Source organism: Anolis sagrei, chromosome X (genome assembly GCF_037176765.1).
Source record: "Anolis sagrei isolate rAnoSag1 chromosome X, rAnoSag1.mat, whole genome shotgun sequence".
Lineage (NCBI taxonomy): Eukaryota > Metazoa > Chordata > Lepidosauria > Squamata > Dactyloidae > Anolis > Anolis sagrei.
Genome location: NC_090034.1, coordinates 42,104,393 through 42,124,191, shown reverse-complemented (window position 1 = coordinate 42,124,191; position 19,799 = coordinate 42,104,393). Strand labels below are relative to the sequence as shown.

At 44.4% G+C, this 19,799-nt stretch overlaps 1 protein-coding gene across 1 annotated transcript; it reads left to right on the top strand.

The window, feature by feature from the left end:
* Nucleotides 1–6,306: 6,306 nt before the first annotated feature.
* On the top strand, nucleotides 6,307–17,829 carry OGFOD2 (2-oxoglutarate and iron dependent oxygenase domain containing 2). The gene is made up of 7 exons (XM_060785510.2): nucleotides 6,307–6,450; nucleotides 8,160–8,216; nucleotides 10,259–10,369; nucleotides 11,623–11,722; nucleotides 12,470–12,594; nucleotides 14,961–15,218; nucleotides 16,407–17,829. Exons 1-7 carry the CDS (start codon nucleotides 6,307–6,309, stop codon nucleotides 16,680–16,682), a joined length of 1,071 nt encoding a protein of 356 aa, XP_060641493.2. The 3' UTR covers nucleotides 16,683–17,829.
* Nucleotides 17,830–19,799: the final 1,970 nt, after the last annotated feature.

Genomic DNA, 19,799 nt, shown 5'->3' with positions numbered 1-19,799 from the left:
CTCCAGTTTGTAGGGGGAGATGCAATTGCAGAGATAGGTGGGGCCCAAACCATTATTATACCCAGCCAGCAAATGCCAACCACACCGTATTTACAGAAAAAGGCATGATTCAGAAAAACACTTGCCTCAGCAGGAAAACAATGGCAGAAAATGGCCTTTTGGGACACTTACCCAGTCCACCACATCCTTGACGATCCCCAGCCAGTAGTACCGGCTCTGGATGCGATGCACCGTCTTCTTCTGCCCAAGGTGGTTCCCAATCTCAGTGAAGTGGCTTTCGAGAAAAACCTGCCGTCGTCTCTCGAGGTCAACCACCACTTCACGTTTTTCTTCCTTCTTGGGGCCCACATAATAGAGGCAGCCCCCTGTAGAAAGAGAGCAGAGTGGCCTGGCAGTCACCAGAGAGAAATATTGTAATCAAATCCTAGAATCCTAGAGTTGGAAGAGACCCCAAGGGTCATCTAGCCTGACCCCTTTCTGCCAGGCAGGAAGACACAACCAAAGCCCTCCCAACAGAGGACCATCCAGGCTCTGCTTTAAAACTTCTAAGGAAAAAGACTACCGGACTCTGATGCAGCATATTCTATTGTTGAAAAGGTCACCACTAGAAATTTCTTCCTAATGTTTAAGTGGAATATTTTCCCCCTCCAGTTTGAATTCACTGTGATTGTAGCATCAGGAGACAAACCTGACTCCTCCACTAAACACCCCCCCCCCCTTTTAATCTATGGCTCTCCTGTTGTCTTTTCAGCCTTCTCTTCTCCAAGCTAGACATCTCCAGCTCCCTAAGATGCTCCTTACAGAGTTTGGCTTCCAAACCTTTGATCATTTTGGTCATCCTTCTCTGGACACTTTCCAGATTGTCAATATCCCTCTTGAATTTTGGACCCCAGAATTGGACATGGGGTTATTATTTCAGGTGAGAAGGTTTGACCAAAGAGAAGAGAGGGGCACTGTGACTTCCCTTGATCTGGACACTATACCCATTTTGATGCAGCCCAAAATCCCATTGGCTTTTTAGCTGCTGCATAACATTCTTGGCAGATGTCTAGCTTGCTGTCCACTAAGACTATAAGTGTTGTTGGAGGCAAGAGGGCTCAAAAACCTCAGAGGAGACTCCATTCCACTCTCAGGAAGAAGCATATTCTACTGCCAAACAGGAAGTTTAGGTGGAAGCTCTTTCACTGCAATTTGGATCAATTGCTCCATTGAGTCCTAGGTCCCTATATCCCAGGAACTGATCCCATGTTTTCGGCATTAAACTGCATTATATGAGTCTGCACTGCCAGATAATCTGGGATAAACAGAAAACCTGGGATCAGATCCTGGGATACAGGGCCTGTCTGGAAGAGCTCCTAGTCTCTGGAACATCAGAAAGATAGCAACATTATTTCAAGTATTTAAACATTGCTCATTATTTCAAGTATTTAAACATCATGAGAAGACAGGAAAGCTTAGAGAAGACAATGATGCTGGGGAAAATGGAAGGAAAAAGAAAGAGGGGCCGGCCAAGGACAAGATGGATGGATGGCATCCTTGAAGTGACTAGCTTGACTCTGAAGGAGCTGGGAGTGGTGACAGCCGACAGGGAGTTCTGGCAGGGGCTGATCCATGAGGTCACAAAGAGTCGGAAGCAACTGAAAAAATAAACAACAACAAACATTGCTCTCCCATCCCCTTCTCTCAGTCTTTTCCCCCTCCAAGTTAAACAGACCTAGCTCCCTAAGATGCTCCTTGTAGAGCTTAGTTTCCAGATCTTTTACCATTTTTATTGCCCTTCTTTGGATATCTTCCTTCTTGTCCATCTCCTCCTTGGAGTGCTTTGCCCAGAACTGGACACAGAGTTCTTATTCTAGGTGTGGAGGTCTGACCTAAGCAGAAGAGAGGGGGAGTAGGACTTCCCTCAGCCTAGGCCAGGCATGGGCAAACTTTCTAACTTGGGGGCCGCATGCTAGCACTCCCTGCTAGAAGGACTGGCTGTCCAGTGATGGAAGGAAAGAAGGGAGGAAGGACGGGAAGGAGGAAGGAAAGAGAGGATGAAAGGATGGAAGGGGGGAAGGGAAGGGTGGAAGGAGAAAGAGGGAGAGAGGGGAGGAGGAAGAAAGGGAAGGATGGTGGAAGAAAGGAAGAAGGACAAAACAAGGAAGGAAGAGCGAAAGGGAGGAAGGGAAGGATGGAAGGAGAGGGAAGGAGGCAGGAAAGAGGGAAGGAAGATGGAAGGGAGGAAGGAGAAAGGGGGAGAAAGGGAGGGAAGGAAGGGTGAAAGGGAATGATGGAAGGAGAAAGAGGTAGGGAAGGGAGGGAGATAAGGAGGAAGGAAAGTGAGAAGGAAAGACAAAAGGGAGGGAAGGATGAAAGGGTGGAAGGGAAGGATTGATGGAAGGAAGGAAACAGAAGGAAGTAGTGCAAGGGGATGGAGGGAGGGAAAAAGAGGGAGGGGAGGGAAGAAAAAGAGAAGGAAGTAAAAACAAAAGGAAAGGAAGGAGAAAGAGGGGGAGAGGGAAGGAAGGAAGGAAGGAAGGAAGGAAGGAAGGAAGGACAAAAGGGTGGAAGGGAAGGAAGGAGGGAGGGAGAAAGAGGGAGGTAAGGAAGGGAGGGATGGAGGAAAGGGTGGAAAGGAAGGAGAAAGAGGGAAGGAATGATGAAGGAAAGAGAGAAGGAAGGAAGGATAGAATGGTAAGAGAGAGGAGGGCCTGAGAAAAGAGCCCAAGGGCCCACATCCGGCCCCCAGGCCTGGGTTTGCCCATACCTGATCTAGGCACTATACTCCTCTTGATGCAGCCTAGAATTGCATTGGTTTTCTTAGCTGACGCATCACACTGTTAGCTCATGTTAGCTGGTAAAATCTTGGCTTTGGAATATAGCATTTGCAGTCAGTAACGGCTGACCACACTGGCAGATGGTGATGAATTTGTGATTTTACTCTGACGACCTGGCTTTTGTAATTGTATGATCTGTATTTTAATGTATTTCTGTATTAATGTATTATGATGCTATTATGTTTATTCTATGTGTGTATGAATTTTCTGCTGTTAGCTGGCCTGAGTCCCTCTTCGGAGGTCGAGAAGACCGGGTTATAAAAGCTCTAAATAAATAAATAAATAAATAAATAAATAAATTATAATAATAATAATGTGTGTGTGTGTGTGTGTGTGTAGGGGGGGGGGGGTTGGTTGTGCTTTTCTTGCCTGGCAAAAGGAGGTTGGACTAGATAGGTGTTTCTCAACCTGGGGGTCAGGTCCCCTGGGGGGGGTGTCGTGAGGGAGTTTCAGAGGGGTCACCAAAGACCACTCTGATGGTCTTAGGAATCCCTTTGGCAGAGAAGGCTGAAGCTATTTGCCTGTCCTTCTCTTCCTTTTGGGAAACAGAAGGAGAATCCTCCCACCAAAAGCCCTCCTCTGCTGTGATTAGCCAGCCTCTCAGCCAAGGGGAGGGCTGTTTCTGAGACTCCGGGGGGGGGGGGGGGGGGAGAGCAGGCATGCTGGGCACATGGCAGCGTGGTGCACATGTATGGGTGACGGAGAGCATGCACAGCTGAAGGGAGGCTCATGTCAGTATGTCCCTTCTGTGTGGGAAGTTTGGCCCAATTCTATCGTTGGTGGGGTTCAGAATACTCTTTGACTGTATGTGAACTATAAATTCCAGCAACTACAACTCCCAAACTCCCAAGTTTGGTCCAGATCTATCATTGTTTGAGTCTGCAGTGCTCTCTGGATATAGGTGAACTATCACTCCAAAACTCAAGGCCAATGCCCACCAAACCCTTCCAGTGTTTTCTGTTGATCATGGGAGTTCTGTGTGCCAAGGTCAGTTCAATTCCATCATTAGTGAAGTTCAGAACGCTCTTAATTGTAGGGCAAAAGTATGATAGCTGGGACCCAATGCCAAGACAGCGCAGCGAGTCAGAAACGCAGGTGCGACAGAGTTGTGGCAAGATAGTTTAACAGAAAGGGGCGGGGGACAACAAACAGCCAAGCATAGTGCTTAAGGAAGACAAGCGGACAAATGTCAGTGCGCTGGAAGAAGCAAAGGTCACCAGCATTGAAGCGATGGTCCTTCGCCATCAACTCTGCTAGACTGGCCAAGTTGTCCGGATGCCCGACCACTGTCTCCCAAAGCAGTTGCTCTACTCCAAACTCAAGAACAGAAAATGGAATGTTGGCAGGCAGGAAAAGACATTTAAAGATGGACTCAAAGCCAACCTTAAACATTCTGGCATAGACACTGAGAACTGGGAAGCCCTAGCCCTTGACCGCTCCAGCTGGAGATTAGCTGTGACCAGCAGTGCTGTACAATTTGAAGAGACACGAAGGGAGGGCAAAAGAGAAAAACGTGTCAAGAGGAGGGCACATCAAGCTAACCCCAACTGGGACCACCTTCCACCTGGAAACCAATGCCCTCACTACGGGAGAACATACAGATCAAGAATAGGGCTCCACAGTAACCTATGGAACCACCGCCAGTGCAGCAATCTTGGAAGACAATCCTACTTGGACAACGAGGATCACCTAAGTAAGTAAGTGCTTAAGGCTATTTGGATATCGTATGCAAACATGTTCAAATATGTAACGTCTTCGCTTCTCTAATTCTGACCTGCATCGCACAACCAGCATAGGGTCCCAGCTATCATACTTTTGCCAATTGTATGTTAACTCTAAATCCCAGTAAGTACAACTCCCCAATGACAAAATCAATCCACCCCCCCCCCCCCCCGTATTCCAAATCTGGCGTATCAGGTACTTGTGCCAAATTCATTCCAGTGAATGAAAATCCATCCTGCCTATCAGATATTGACATGACAATTCATAACAGTAGCAAAATGACAGTTATGAAGTAGCAACGAAAATAAGGTTATGGTTGGGGGTCAGCATGACATGAGGAACTGTATCAAGGGGTGGAGGCATCAAGACGGTTGAGAAACACTGGACTAGATATTTTTTTTGTCGTGACAGGAGCAACTTGAGAAACTGCAAGTTGCTTCTGGTGTGAGAGAATTGGCCGTCTGCAAGGACGTTGCCCAGGGGACGCTTGGATGATTTGATGTTTTTATCATCCTTGTGGGAGGCTTCTCTCATATCCCCGCATGAGGAGCTGGAGCTGATAAGAGGGAGCTCATCTGCCTCTACCCACATTCGAACCTGCGACCTGTCGGTCTTCAGTCCTGCCGGCTCAGGGGTTTAACCCACTGCGCCACTGGGGGCTCCACTGGACTAGATGGCCCTCAGGGTCTCTTCCAACTCCATGCATTTCTCTCTGCTGAAGCCCGCTGTGCTAGGTTGTTGTAGGTTTTTTCGGGCTATATGGCCATGTTTTAGAGGCATTCTCTCCTGACGTTTTGCCTGCATCTATGGCAAGCATCCTCAGAGGTAGTGAGGTCTGTTGGAACTAGGAAAAGGGATTTATATATCTGGGTGGGACAAAGGACTCTTGTCTGCTGGAGCTAGGTGTGAATGTTTCAACTGACCACCTTGATTAGCATTTGATAGCCTGGAAGTGCTTTTGTTCAGAGGTGATTAGATGTCCTTGTTTGTTTCCTCTCTGCTGTTTTGCTGTTTTAATTTTAGAGTTTTTTTTAATACTGGTAGCCAGATTTTGTTCATTTTCATTGTTTCCTCCTTTCTGTTGAAATTGTCCACATGTTTGTGGATTTCAATGGCTTCTCTGTGTAGCCTGACATGGTGGTTGTGAGAGTGGTCCTGCATTTCGGTGTTCTCAAATGATATGCTGTGTCCAGCATATGGTTGTGCTAGTTGGGGCCCTGCCTCCCTGGCTGTCCTGCGTGCAGGTCCTTTGGGGCCCTCCCTCCCTCCCTCCCAATGGGGGCATGGCAAGGGCTCCAGCCCGGGGCCCGCACTCCCTCACCCTCGACGCGGAACTTCTGGGCATAGCGCTTGAGGTTCTTCCTCTGGATGGCGCCGAACCCGGGCGGGAAGCGTCCCTCGGAGAGAAGGCGGAAGATGTCCTCGAACTTGCTGGGCGGGGGGCGAGGCGGAGGCCCCCTTCCTTCTTCCTCCTCCTCCTCCTCTTCCTCCTCCTCCATGCCGGGCCTACCCAAGCCCCTCTGCAGTGGCGGCTCAGGCGGCATCCGCTCCCCTTGGGCGAGACACAGGACTGAGGCGCCTCGCCATTGTGACTTCAGGCCAACTCAATGGCCGCCGGCGACCAGGCGGGCTTGTCTAGGCCGGGGAGCAACAGCAGCAGGCCTTCGGTTTGCCCTCTCTGCGCCTTTCCGGAACGTGTGGGAGCGTTTCCTCCCGGAGCGCTTTGCGCGACGGACCCACTCACTAGGGCTCGAGGGCGGACTCCATGGCGGCCGGCAGCGTGAGGCCTGTCAGGAAGGGCTTCCTTTCCTGCGCCTGTTTTTTCACCGACAACCTTTTCGTGCCGCGCTATGGCCTTCACGTCCGCTACGCCGGGGACCCCGAGCAGCTCCGCCGGGAATACGGGCCGGTAATCAGGGGAGATGGGTGGGAGCGGACCCCTTTTCCCGATCCCTCCCTCTTTACTTCCTTCCGGTTCTGACAGGCTTTCTGTAGTGAACTCTCAGGATGACAGTGTCGGCCTCAGCGGTTTTGGCCTTCAACTCCCAGAAGCCTCAGCCGCTGTGACCAATGATAAGGAATCCTGGGAGTTGAAGTCCAAAACCCTTGGAAGGCCAAAGACTGGGCCCCTTCCACACAGCTGTAAAAGAGACATTGACTCTTAAATTGGAAAGTGTCCAGAGGAGGGAAACCACGAGTAATCCCTCTGTTTAGCCTGCAGAAGGGAAGGTTGGGAGGAGAAATGAGAGCCATGTATTGTCGAAGGCTTTCATGGCCGGAATCACTGGGTTGTAGGTTTTTTGGGCTATATGGCCATGTTCTAGAGACATTCTTTCCTGACGTTTCGCCTGCATCTATGGCAAGCATCCTCAGAGGTAGTGAAGTCTGTTGGAACTAGGATAATGGGTTTATATATCTGTGGAATGACTAGGGTGGGACAAAGGACTCTTGTCTGCTGGAGCTAGGTGTGAATATTTCAACTGACCACCTTGATTAGCATTTGATGGCTTGGCAGTTTTTTAATACTGGTAGCCAGTATTACCAAACGCAGCATTGTCCATACACGAATCAAGGAACATGAAAGGCACTGTAGACTACTTCAACCAGAGAAGTCAGCCATAGCAGAGCACCTGATGAACCAACCTGGACACAGCATATTATTTGAGAACACAGAAATGCAGAACCACTCCAACAACCACCATGTCAGATTACACAGAGAATCCATTGAAATCCACAAGCATGTGGACATTTTCAACAAAAAGGAGGAAACCATGAAAATGAACAAAATCTGGCTACAAGTATTTAAAAAAACTCTAAAATTAATTTGGTGGACAGTCAGGGCCTTGTCCAAGCGTTGGACTGTATAACACCTATACAGGCAATCCTCGAGTTACAAACATCTGACTTACAAATGACTCCTAGTTAAGAATGGGTGAGACAACAAGGGTGAGAGGAATCTATCCCTCGGAAGGGAGATTCACTCCTGGAAGAGTTATCATGGGGAAAAGGGTCTCCACTGAATCTTTCTCACCAGTCCCTTTTTCCACAATAAGCCAGTTATTTCAAAATCACAGGGACAGAAAGTGGGGTGAAATCTTCTGAACAGGGGCACAGAGAGCAAAACAAATGCCTCAGTGTTGTTTGCCTTTCTCTATGCTATCCAAAGCAAATATATATGCATATATGTGGCTGGAGTTACACTTAAAAGATATACCTGTGAGGCTACTTCAGGGGACCTAATACCCATCCTGCGTGATCTGAAAATGTTGCCTGCAAACAACAACAGGAACATGAGCAAAGGCCTTGTGGAAGCTGTACACTGATACAGGAGCTAGTACAAGGGCTGCCATTTATGAAGCAAAATATGTGTGCTTTCCGAAAGTCACTCACACCTAGAATAATCAAATCCTAGAGTTGGAAAAGACCCCAAAGGCCATCCAGTCCAATCCCATTCTGCCAGGCAGGAAGTCATAACCAAAGCCCTCCTGACAGATGGCCATCTTGCATGAAAATCTCCAGAGGAGACCCCCACCAGGCAGCATCTTTCCAAACAGCTCTTACTGTCAGGAAGTTCTTCCTAATATTTAAATTGCTTCTTTTTTCCTCTTCATTTGACAGGCATTAAGACAGCGTGGCTGCAGAACGGAGGAAGAATTTACAACTGTAATCCAAGAGGTACAGTACAATACAATGTAAAAGAACTAACTGCCCCTTTGCCATGGTTGCCTTCCAAACAGATGGAATTTAAAATCTACCAAAGGCACAATAGATTTTTTAAATTATGTTTAATTAAATGTTCACAACAAAAACAAATATAAACACAAGAACTCAATAATATCCCACAGCATAATTTTCCCCATACCTTCCAACACAGACCAACAACTAACCTCTACCCCCCATTTAAAAATAAAATAAAGTAAATCAGTGAAATAATAAAAATACATTCACACAAATAAAACATTAAAACCACATCTCATTTCCCCCTCAAGCAAAGGCAACTGTCAGACTATTACGTATATATCTTGTTCTACCTAATTGCGTTTCAGCTTGGGCTTTTTTTTCCATGTCAGGAGTGACTTGAGAAACTGGAAGTTTCTTCTGGTGTGAGAGAATTGGCCGTCTGCAAGGACATTGCCCAGGGGGTGCCCAGATGTTTTGATGTTTTACCATCTTTATGGGAGACTTCTCTCATGTCCCCACATGGGGAGCTGGAGCTGACAGAGGCAGCTCATCTATGCTTTCCCTGGATTCGAACCTGCAACCTGTCAGTTTTCAGTACTGCTGGCACAAGGGTTTAACCTATTGTGCCACCAAGGGCTCCTATATTTAGCTTGGGCTAAATATAATCCAATATATTTAAAATGAATACATAACCACAAGTAATATTCCTATAAACAATTTGACCATTTTGACTAGAATACCAGCTCTTATATATTTTTTGTAAAAAGGCAGAATAGAATTAAGGACATGCTAGAATGCTTGGGAAGTTGGGGGATCAATTGTTTCTTGTGACCACTGTAATCTAGGCTGTAGATAGACTCATTATTATTATCATTGTTATTAATAATAATTAATATTTATTTATTTATTTATTTATTTATTTAAAAGTTTTCTATACCGATCTTCTCACCTACAAGAGGGACTCAGATCCGGTTCACAACATGTGTTCATATACAAAAATCCAAACCACACAATGCATCATCATTACACAATTAAAAACATATTGCAATACAACATCGTCATCATCACACTGATATAGCCACGTCGTCAAAGCATTCCTGGTCATAATTCACAGGTATTCATTCTCCTTCCATGTGGACCAAAGTTGACTCGGTTATCAAAGGCCGCATTCCATAGCCAAGTCTTTGTTAGCTTCCTGAACATCAGGAGGGAGGGAGCAGTTCTAATTTCCTGTGGGAGGGAGTTCCAAAGCCGGGGAGCCACCATCGAGAAGGCCCTGTCTCTCATCCCCACTAACCGCGATTGTAACAGTGGTGGGATCGAGAGCAGGGCCCCCCCGGAAGATCTTAAAGACCTTGATGGTTCGTAGGGGAGAATCCGTTCGGACAGGTAAACAGGGCCAGAGTCGTTTAGGGCTTTGTAGGTCAAAACCAGCACTTTGAATTGTGCTCAGAAGCTAATCAGCAGCCAGTGGAGCTGGCATAACAGAGGGGTTGTATGCTCCCTGTACCCAGCACCCGTTAGAAATCTGGCTGCCGAGCGTTGGACTAGCTGCAGCTTCCGGGCAGTCTTCAGAGGCAGCCCCACGTAGAGAGCATTGCAGTAATCTAAACGGGATGTAACCAAAGCGTGGACCACCGTGGCCAAGTCAGACTTCCCAAGGTACGGGCGCAGTTGGCGCACAAGTTTTAATTAATTGATTTAGAGCAAGGGTGGGAATTGTGGAGCCTTTCCTCACCATAGGTTATGCTTCTGTGGCTAGGGCATTTCTGATTTATAGCACCTTTTCTTCTTTGGCAACTGATGACACAATCTGGGTTCTATTGTAGAGTAAGATCAGGTTGCACCACTCAATCCTTTCGGTACATCATGCGCTCACAACATCATTTTGAACTTATAGGACTCACTTCTAAGAAAGAGGGGATAAGATTAGACTATGCAGTATATCAAAGTAAATATAGAGAATATTGGGGTGTTAAGTTTGTCTTCTGTCCATCTAGTGATCGCTTAATAAGCATCAGATTGGATTTTTCCAGATTGAGAAAGAAGTGCAAAGAAGAAAGGAATTAAGTTACCGTTCTAAAGAGAGGAAAGCAATCATCTCCCGGAACTACAGACCAAAGCACCCACAGCTCTATACTTTACAGGTAAAGAACCTCGTGTTGATATTGATGTATTTTTAAGACATAGGGTGGCAACCTGTGCTCAATGGGGTTACAACCCTCCTGAGGACACGGATCCACAGTCTGGGGGTCCTTCTGGACTCTGCTTTGACACTTGATGCCCAGGTGTCGGCGGTGGCTGGGAGGGCCTTTGCGCAATTAAAGCTTGTGCGCCAGATACACCCGTATCTTGTGAAGTCTGACTTGGATATGGTGGTCCATGCCCTAGTTACCTCCAGATTGGATTACTGCAACGCACTCTTTGTGGGGCTGCCTTTGAAGATGGCCCGGAAACTACAGTCGGTTCAAAGATCTGCAGCCAGACTACTAACTAGAGCTAGTTACAGGGAGCTGTCAACCCCTCTGTTCAAACAGCTCCATTGGCTTCCAATAAGTTTCCAGTCCCAATACAAAGTGTAGGTTACCACCTATAAAGCCCTAAACGGTTTGGGACCAGTCTATCTTCATGATTGCATCTTCCCCTATGAACCAGTACGTACTTTAAGATCATCCAGGGAGGCTCTTCTCTTGCTTCCACCGCCTTCACAAGCTCAGTTGGTGGGGACGAGAGAAAGGGCCTTCTCTGTGGTGGCCCTTCGGCTCTGGAACTCCCTCCCCAGGGAGATCAGACAGGCTCCCACTCTCTCCATTTTCCACAAGGAATAAAAAACTTGCCTGTTCCATTGTGCCTTTGATGAGGCAGTTCACCACCGAATTTCCTGACCTATCCACCTCCTGCACTTTAACATGGTCCCTTTTTGGCACTTCTAACACCTTAATAGCCTAAAGACATTTGCCTCCTAGCCCAGCCTTCTGATTGTTGCACTTTCCCTGGCTCTTCTTAGGATTCATTGCACTTAGTAATTATGATTCGAACCCAGCACTTTATTTGCTCAGCCACGTTAGCTTTGATAGTTTTTATAATGTAGTCTGAATTTTATGTTTATTGATGTTTGATATTGCTTGTTTTTTATGCTTATTTTAACCTGTTTTATTGGGCATGTCCCTTTGTAATATGCCCCGAGTCCCTTCGGGGAGATGGAGGCAGGGTATAAAAATAAAGTTATTATTACTATTATGATTATTATTATTAAGATCAGGGGCTGTCTGTTTGTCAGTTGGTCCATCCATGTCTGTGTGTAAAGAGTGTTACAGGAAGAGGTATTCAGGAAGGGAGTCCTCTTAAAATGGCACTTTCCATTCTGTTTCACACATCTTGCTTTTTCTTCCACTTCTAGGAATCATTTCTGGCACCACAGTTTTTAGAAACAGTCAAATACTGTACATCCAAAGAGGCAGATCTCCAAGGCCTCCTCAGTCGTGTAGAAACTATATCAGGTAAGCGAAATTGACTTATCAGTAAAGTACACATGGCATGGTACTTGTGTGAACATATCTACGGAAAGAAACTGTTCCAAGACACACCTGGACATTCCACAGATATATAAACCTAGTTGCCAACAGACCTCACAACCTCTGAGGATGCCTGCCATAGATGTGGGTGAAATGTCAGGAGAGAATGCTTCTGGAACATGGCCAGACAGCCCGGAAAACTCACTGCAACCCCTTGTGTGAATTCTTTGTGCAAGATCTTTGACTGTATTGGCATTTTGTATTCCTGGGTGAGAATTCACTTTATACAAAATGCATTTAGCAGGTAGTGGCTTTGAAAGTCGTTCAATTTCTTTCTGTGTAAAATCAAACAATTAGACAGCACACTGTTTTCAGGCAGCTTGTCCCAACCTTGAATCCCCACAATCTGTTTAACTTCATCTCCCAGAAGCCTGAGGCCATCAATCAGAACTTATGGGCATCGCAGTCCAGCAATATTAGGAATAAGGACTCTGGCCTTCACTGGAAAAACTGAGACTCTTTTTAACTGGGTGTGCCAAGGATTAAACATGGGACACTTCTGTATGCAAAGCATGAACCTCTCAATGAGCTAGGGTCCTATCTCAATAAAAAGAATGAACCCATTTCCAAAATGAAAGCCAACATTGTTCTGTTTGATTGCCTGGAGAGCATTCTTACTCAGTACAAGCCTCTTTCTTTTTAATACCTCTCTTTTTAATTCCCTCCTATCAGATAAGAGAATCTATCGATTGCCAGTATTTGCCAAGGAATTCTGTCAAGCTTTCATCAAAGAACTGGAGAGTTTTGAACACTCCGAGATGCCCAAGGGGAGGCCAAACTCTATGAATAACTATGGGGTGAGCGCCTTGTTTTGTAGATGACAAAGTCTGGACATCACAGTGTGAAAGGGGATAGTATGGCTCACCTGAACTTAACAGGTATGTCATATGAGAAAGCAACTGAGCTGTCCATTGGGAAATGTGTAGCGGTAGATCCAGTTTTAGTCCTACGTGCAGTAAATGCTTCAGAATCAATGGGACTTATTGACTAACAGGACATATTCTCTCCTTGTGGCTTGAGGCAGGTTACAACATAGCTAAAATACATAATCATCATAACCATTATATAAAATATTATTTATTTATTTACCACATTCGTACCCCACCCTTTTCAACCCTGAGGGGGACTCAGAGCGGCCTTACACATCGGCAATAATTCAATGTCTTAAAAACAACATACAATTGATAAACATTTATGTTAAAAACCAAATAATTAAAAACATCTAAAACAATTACATCAATTATTAAAATCATATAATCCAAGGTTGTAATCCAGAGCCATTCCAATTGTCATTGCACAGATTGTACATTCATTTATCGCACTGCCGTTATTCTCCAAAAGCTTGGTCCCATAGCCATGTTTTTACTTTCTTTCCGAAAGCCAGGAGGGAAAGAGCTGATTGAATATCCCTGGGGAGTGAGTTCCATAGCCGAGGGGCCATCACTGAGAAGGCCCTGTCTCTTGTCTCCACCAACTGCATTGGTGATGGAGGTGGGACCAAGAGCAGGGCCTCCCTAGAAGATCTTAATCTCCATAAAGGTTCATAGAGGGAGATACATTCCCCTGGGTTGGAACTGTTTAGGGTTTTATAGGCTAAAGCCAACACTTTGAATTGAGCTTGGTAGCAGACTGGCAGCCAAAGGGGCTGGCGTAACAGGGGGGTTGTATGCTCCCTGTATGACACTCCAGTGAGGAACCTGCCTACCGCCCATTGGACCACTTGAAGCTTCCGAATAGTCTTCAAAGACAATCCCACATAGAGTGCGTTGCAGTAGTCTATACAGGATGTAACAAGAGTGTGGATGACTGTGGCCAAGTCTGGATTCCCAAGGTATGGGCGCAACTGGCGCACAAGTTTTAATTGTGCAAATGCTCCCTTGACCACCGCCGAAACCTGGGGTTCCAGGCTCAATGATAAATCCAGGATCACTCCCAAGCTGCAGACCAGCATCTTCAGGGGGAGTGTAAACATGTCCAGCACAGGCTGTAACACTATGCTCTGTTTGGCCTTGTGAATGTCCAGGAGGACCTCTGTCTTGTCTGGATTTAGTTTCAATTTGTTTACCCTCATCCAGACAGTCACAGCTGACAAGCGCCAGTTGAGGACCTGAACAACCTCCTTAGCAGCAGGTGGAAAGGAGCAGTAGAGTTGGGTGTCATCTGCACACAGATGGCATAAAACTCCAAAACTCCGGATGATTTCTCCGAGCGGCTTCATATAAATGTTAAATGACATGGGAGACAACAATAATAATAATAAACTTTATTTATGCCCCGCCAACATCTCCCCAACGGGGACTTGGGGCAGGTTACATGAGGCCAAGCCCAATCAACAAATTACAGCAAAATAAAACCAAAAACACATGCAACGAACAACATCATAATTACATAAAACATATGAATACATTAACTATATAAGATTACAATAAACAGTCACAGTGACAATGGGCAGCTACATGTGCGAGAAAATGATTAAAAAACGGATTAAAAACTAATTAAAAACACGGGTGAGATAAAAGGAGAAGCAGGTTATTTGCAGAGGGGGGCTCATTAAAACAGGGATTGTGAAATTGAGCTTTCCCGCGAGGGGGACGACGACGACAATACTGCACCCTGCAGGATGCCACAGCACAAAGGCTGTGGGGCTGAGCAGGTGTCCCCCAACAACACCTTCTGAGAACGACCCCCCAGGAAGGATTGGAGCCACTGTAAAACAGTACTCCCAAGACCCATTCCTGCGAGGCATCCCAGAAGGATACTGTTGTCTAAAATATTGAAGGCTGTTGAGAGGTCCAGGAGAATCAACAGGGATACACTCACCCTGTCAAGTTCCCTACGCAGATCATCCACTAAGGCGACAAAGGCTGTTTCAGTTCCGTGTTCTGGCCTAAAGCCAGACTGCACTGGAGCTAGACAATAAACTTATTAAATAAACTTATTACAGCGTATTTCTTCCGTATACATATGTTAAAATACACAGGACAAAGATTAAAATATAGTGAACATAAGATGTGAGTTTAAATTCAATATTAAAGATGACTGGGTGTTAACATAATATAACAATAAGAAAACTGAGAGCCATTCTCAGCCATTGCAAAATGACTTTAATTCATCGTTTCACCCTATAGCTTTTTCTTTCTCCCTCTTATACCATTCTGTGTAGGTTCTCCTAAATGAACTTGGGATGGATGAAGCGTTCATCACCCCTTTGCGTGAGAAATACCTGCAGCCCCTTGCGGCTCTGCTTTATCCAGACTGTGGGGGAGGCCACTTGGACAGCCATAAAGCTTTTGTGGTGAAATATGCCTTAAAAGAAGACCTGGATTTAAGCTCCCACTACGACAATGCAGAAGTCACACTTAATGTTTCCTTGGGGAAAGAGTTCACAGATGGCAACCTCTACTTTGCCGAATTCAAAGAGGTGCCATCATTCTAAAAATTATGAGCTTCCTGTGGTTTACTTTGCACTTGTTTACTTTATTGCTCTTATATTCTATACAAAAATATGCTGTTCACTCTCAGATGGTATGGCTATGGCAGATTTTTTTTTAAAGATTAAGCAAACTGGTAAGCTTAGAGATAAGAAACGTTTGGCTCTCCAGATGTTTTGTAGCAAAACTTCTGCAACCCATCAGCCACACTGGCTGGGATTTCTGGAAGCTGAAGTCCAGAACATCCCTGCTATATGGAACTCACATGGCCAGAGAAGTTACCTGTGGTTATTGGGATTCTGGCACTAAACAGAAGAAAAGGATCATACTTCTTTTTAAAAATTTATTATTCTCTCAAGAGATAGTATTACTTTAAAGATGTCTGCTGGGCATCTTCCAAGATAGCAACTCTGGCTAATTCTTGTTTCTAGATTATTTTTGAGGTGATTTTCCCTGGTTCAGTTTTATTCAAATTCCATAGTTGTCTGTCTTTTTTTTTCTTTTTTGATGAATTTTAGAAATTGTTTTCAGTCCTTTTTGTAATTGTTTTGGGTTTTTCCCCTGAACATCATTGCCAATTTATCTAGTTCTGCTAGATTAAAAATCTTTGTAATACACTCTTCTTAGGTTAGCATTCATGTGCTTTTCCAATTTTGTACCTATAACATTCTCGCCCCAGTTAACATCTATTGTAATGTTTTTGTGTTTGTTGATTTCACTTGTCTATTTTGCAGTCCAAGTCAAAAAAAAGTTCAGAATTTAGTTGAATTGCAACATTGACATTTTTTTTTTGCAGTAGTTGTTATATCAAGTTCCAAAATTGCCTTGCTTTAGAGCAGGTCCACCACACGTGGAAAAAGGATTGCCACACTCCCAGCATGCATTGAGCATGCATGAAACAGACATATTTCAGACCTGGTTGTGTACTTGTGAAAGATTCAAATAACCTCTGATTGATATGGTCCACTATATTAAAAAGGCAGGCTAAGGTTCCATTTAACATTGGTGGTGAGCATACAATTTATCTAGTCCTGTTATTAATTTCTAAGTGATTAGCACATTTCACATATCAGAAAAGGTGTACTATGAGAAGATATATTTCCATTTCCCTCTTCTGTTTTTATTCCAAAGAGTCGTTTGCCTGGCATTTTAACATGATGCTATTTCTGCTTTTAAAGGATGTCAACCCTGTGCCAAAGTACATCGAGGTGGAGCATGTGCTTTTTCATGGATTGCTCCATCGTGGGGGACAGATGCATGGGGCGCTGCCGGTCACCTCTGGAGAGCGTTGGAATCTCATTATTTGGATGAGATCATCTATTGTCCGGAACCAACTTTGTCCCATGTGCAACAGGACGCCAGAACTGGTGGAAGCAGAGGGGTTTGGAGAGGGGTTCACCAGCAACTTTGATGGCAGTCAGTCTGAAACTGTGGATGTGTGCTCCCTAATCTAGAGGAACTACGCAAGGTGAATCTGACAGCTCGACTTCCATAAAGACAACAGCGGTAGCCTCAATATGTTCCCCAAAGACCAAGCTGAAGATGGCTTGTGTGCTTGTAAAGCAGTCCATACATTAAAGAACTGAAAACATCACAATGAGCAGTCACAGAGCAAAATCACTAAGTACAGATTATACAGCGGCAGATTCCAGACTTGCATAACTGTCAAATGAAATTCTACTGTCTTAGCCATGGATCTTAAGAATCAAACTTTCCCTGTAAAATATGTGTCTCCGAAAGACCATATTTTACCCTACAAGGCTGCTAGGCTTCCAAATGCTTTGGTGGAGGTCTTCTTTTGTGCCACTGGAGGCACAGTTTGTGTGGATGTGAAAGAGGGCCTTCTTGGTAGTTGCTCCCTAGCTGTGGATCTCAACTAAGTAGGTATTCCTTTCATTTGCTGCCAGGCAAACAGATTTGTATTCAGCATCTAAGACGTTAAATTTTATTAATAAATTAGTGCTATTTTTTAATATTCGTGTTAGCCAACTCGAGTGCCATTTTGGCAGAAAGATGGTACACTATAGTAAATGATAAACTGAACATTCTGAATGTAAGGGGCACAGACAGCAGTTACTTCTGGCCTGCCTGAATTGGAGAGAACAATCAATTATAACATAGTCACTGCGCACAGTGGCCTGTTTTAAATGCTCTTTTAACTTATGATGATATTTTAAATAATGTTTAACTGTGTTTTTATTGTTGGCATCTAGTGGTTGCTGATTGTAAGCTGCTCTGAGGCTCCCTCTGGAGGTGAAAAGATGAGAATATAAATGTCTGAAATAAATTAAAAATAATATCACTGCCTCCTTCTCAACTGAACAGAAAGCAGAGAAATCTGTATCATTTTCTCCGTAAAAAGATTCTGGAAAATCTTGTTCACTCCCTAAAGATGCCACACTCACATGGAATTGAAGGATATGGTTGTTTTTCTCTAGCAGTTGAACTGCATAGAAGTTTGTGAAATAAGCCAATGTGACGTTCCAAAAAGGTCGAGATATACCTCAACAGGTTCCAACTTAAGCTGCTTACAAGCAAAAGAATTACCCTGAGGGTTATTTTTGAGCCTAACAGCTCAGATTCCTCAACACTGACAAGAGACCCTTCTACACTGCCATATAAAATCCAGACTATCTGCTTTGAACTGGATTTTATGGCAGTGTAGACTCTCATAATCCAGTTCAAAACAGATGTGGATTATTGTTGCCCTTCTCAAAGATGCATTCTAACTCCAATTTTTAGAGGCAAATCCTACCCCCACGTCCTTCCTAAATCTGTCATGTAATTGGAAGAAGCTGAACCAGTCTTTGATCCCTGATTCTTCTTTCCCCTTGACTATCCATCGCCCTTTCTCTTTAACCAGATAGTCCTTTTACATTCCAGATTCAGTGTGTGTAGCCGGTCTCGGGACTGCTCTCAATGGACGCAGCCATAAGGGGGTTTTCAAGCCCATAGCCAAGGGGGTGGTTTAAGGGTTCAAACTACCCTCTAAAATGTTCAGGTCAAAAAAACAAAACCAAACAAAACCCCAACTGATTTACTCATGAATTTTAACGGGTTAATCAAATTCCCCTGCCAAGTCTATGAGAATCAAAAATTAAGAGTCCCTCCAGAACTGCACGCACTATCTCAACCAAATTTGGGTTATCCACATTATCATTACCTACCTTTCTACCAATTAAAAATTGCAATAGCAGCAATAGCTGATATACTAGAAGTGACCAAGCTGGCAGGCAAACCCAAAGGCACGAGGCAGAGGGGGGGGGGGATTTGACCTGGACTGCAGGTGGAAACTGAGGTGTCCCCCACTGGTTCATCTAATCCAGTGGTTCTCAACCTTTGGGTCCTTCAACTCCCTGAAATCCTAACAGCTGGTAAACTGGCTGAGATTTCTGGGAGTTGTAGGCCAAGACACCTGGGGAGAGCCACTGAACTAATCCAAGCCCTGCCAAGAAACAATGGAACAGGAGCAAAGAGAAGAAGCTATGCCATTGTTAGACCTTGAACTTTATATGACCAAGACTGTTTCTGATGACCAAAAAGCTCAATTAGTACAAAATCCACAGACACCATTGCCAGGATATGTATTTTCTGTGGGTAAGAAGAAGCACCTAAGTTTTCAACCCAAATGGTTCCGCAGATTTCTCTGCTTGGCCTTCTCATTTCATGTACAAGGTGTGCTGCGTACGTACAGTGTGGTGTTTGGAGAAGTTGGGGGTAAAGGTGCTCATCAGAAGCTTGGTGCATGGGTTGCTAAACCATTTGTGTATGGCATTGCATATTTGCCTTTCCTTGTTGCCCTGAGTCCCCATGGGGAGATGGGCTGGGATATAAATAAAGTATGATGTTATTGTTGTTGCGATGGAAAAATGCAATAGAAGTCTTCATTAGACACCCAAAACAGTATCATCAGAACAACGTGAAGAACCTTTGCACAATGATGGTAATTTCAGGGCCTTGTTGAGGTCTCCTGCCAGATATGAAGACACTGACCTAAAAAGTCATCTGGGGGGGGGGGGGGGGGGAGGAGTTTCAACCCCTTCCCATTTTTTTCTTCTGGTAACAGGCCTGCTTTTTCGTTTTTGTTTTTTGCCCTACCCCTTCGTACACTAATATGGATATTTTGTTTAGATTTATGTTTTTAGAGTTTTGTCTACTGCATATAGTTTAATTTATTGGTGTCAGGTTTAATGTACTGATGTTAGATTTTAATGTTACTTTTATATGTGGAGTTTTTCTGGGATTTTCTGTTATTATCATCGTGCGTTTTATGTAGGCATTGAATGTTTGCCATTGTTATGTTGGAATCCACCTCGAGTCCCTTCGAAAAGATAGGGCGGAATACAAATAAAGTTTATTATTATTATTTGAAACACAACAAGATAAATAAATAAAAATCCTACTCAAATGAATAACAAGGTACTATGGTTTTCTTTCATTTCATACACTGTTCTGCCTAGATGCAAACGTGTGTTCTTTGTGTATTTTTATTTAGTGTACATAATCTTTCAATATTATATACTAATAATACAATATTATAATTATATAATATATATTACATGTAATATTAC

What these genes read in the sequence shown, in the direction of transcription:
- OGFOD2 (XM_060785510.2), top strand. Translation starts at nt 6,307, where the DNA reads ATGGCGGCCGGCAGCGTGAGGCCTGTCAGGAAGGGCTTCCTTTCCTGC. An exon ending in TCGTGTAGAAACTATATCAG is followed by an intron (nt 11,723 to 12,469) that starts GTAAGCGAAATT and finishes CCCTCCTATCAG; the next exon opens with ATAAGAGAATCTATCGATTG. An exon ending in ACTCTATGAATAACTATGGG is followed by an intron (nt 12,595 to 14,960) that starts GTGAGCGCCTTG and finishes CATTCTGTGTAG; the next exon opens with GTTCTCCTAAATGAACTTGG.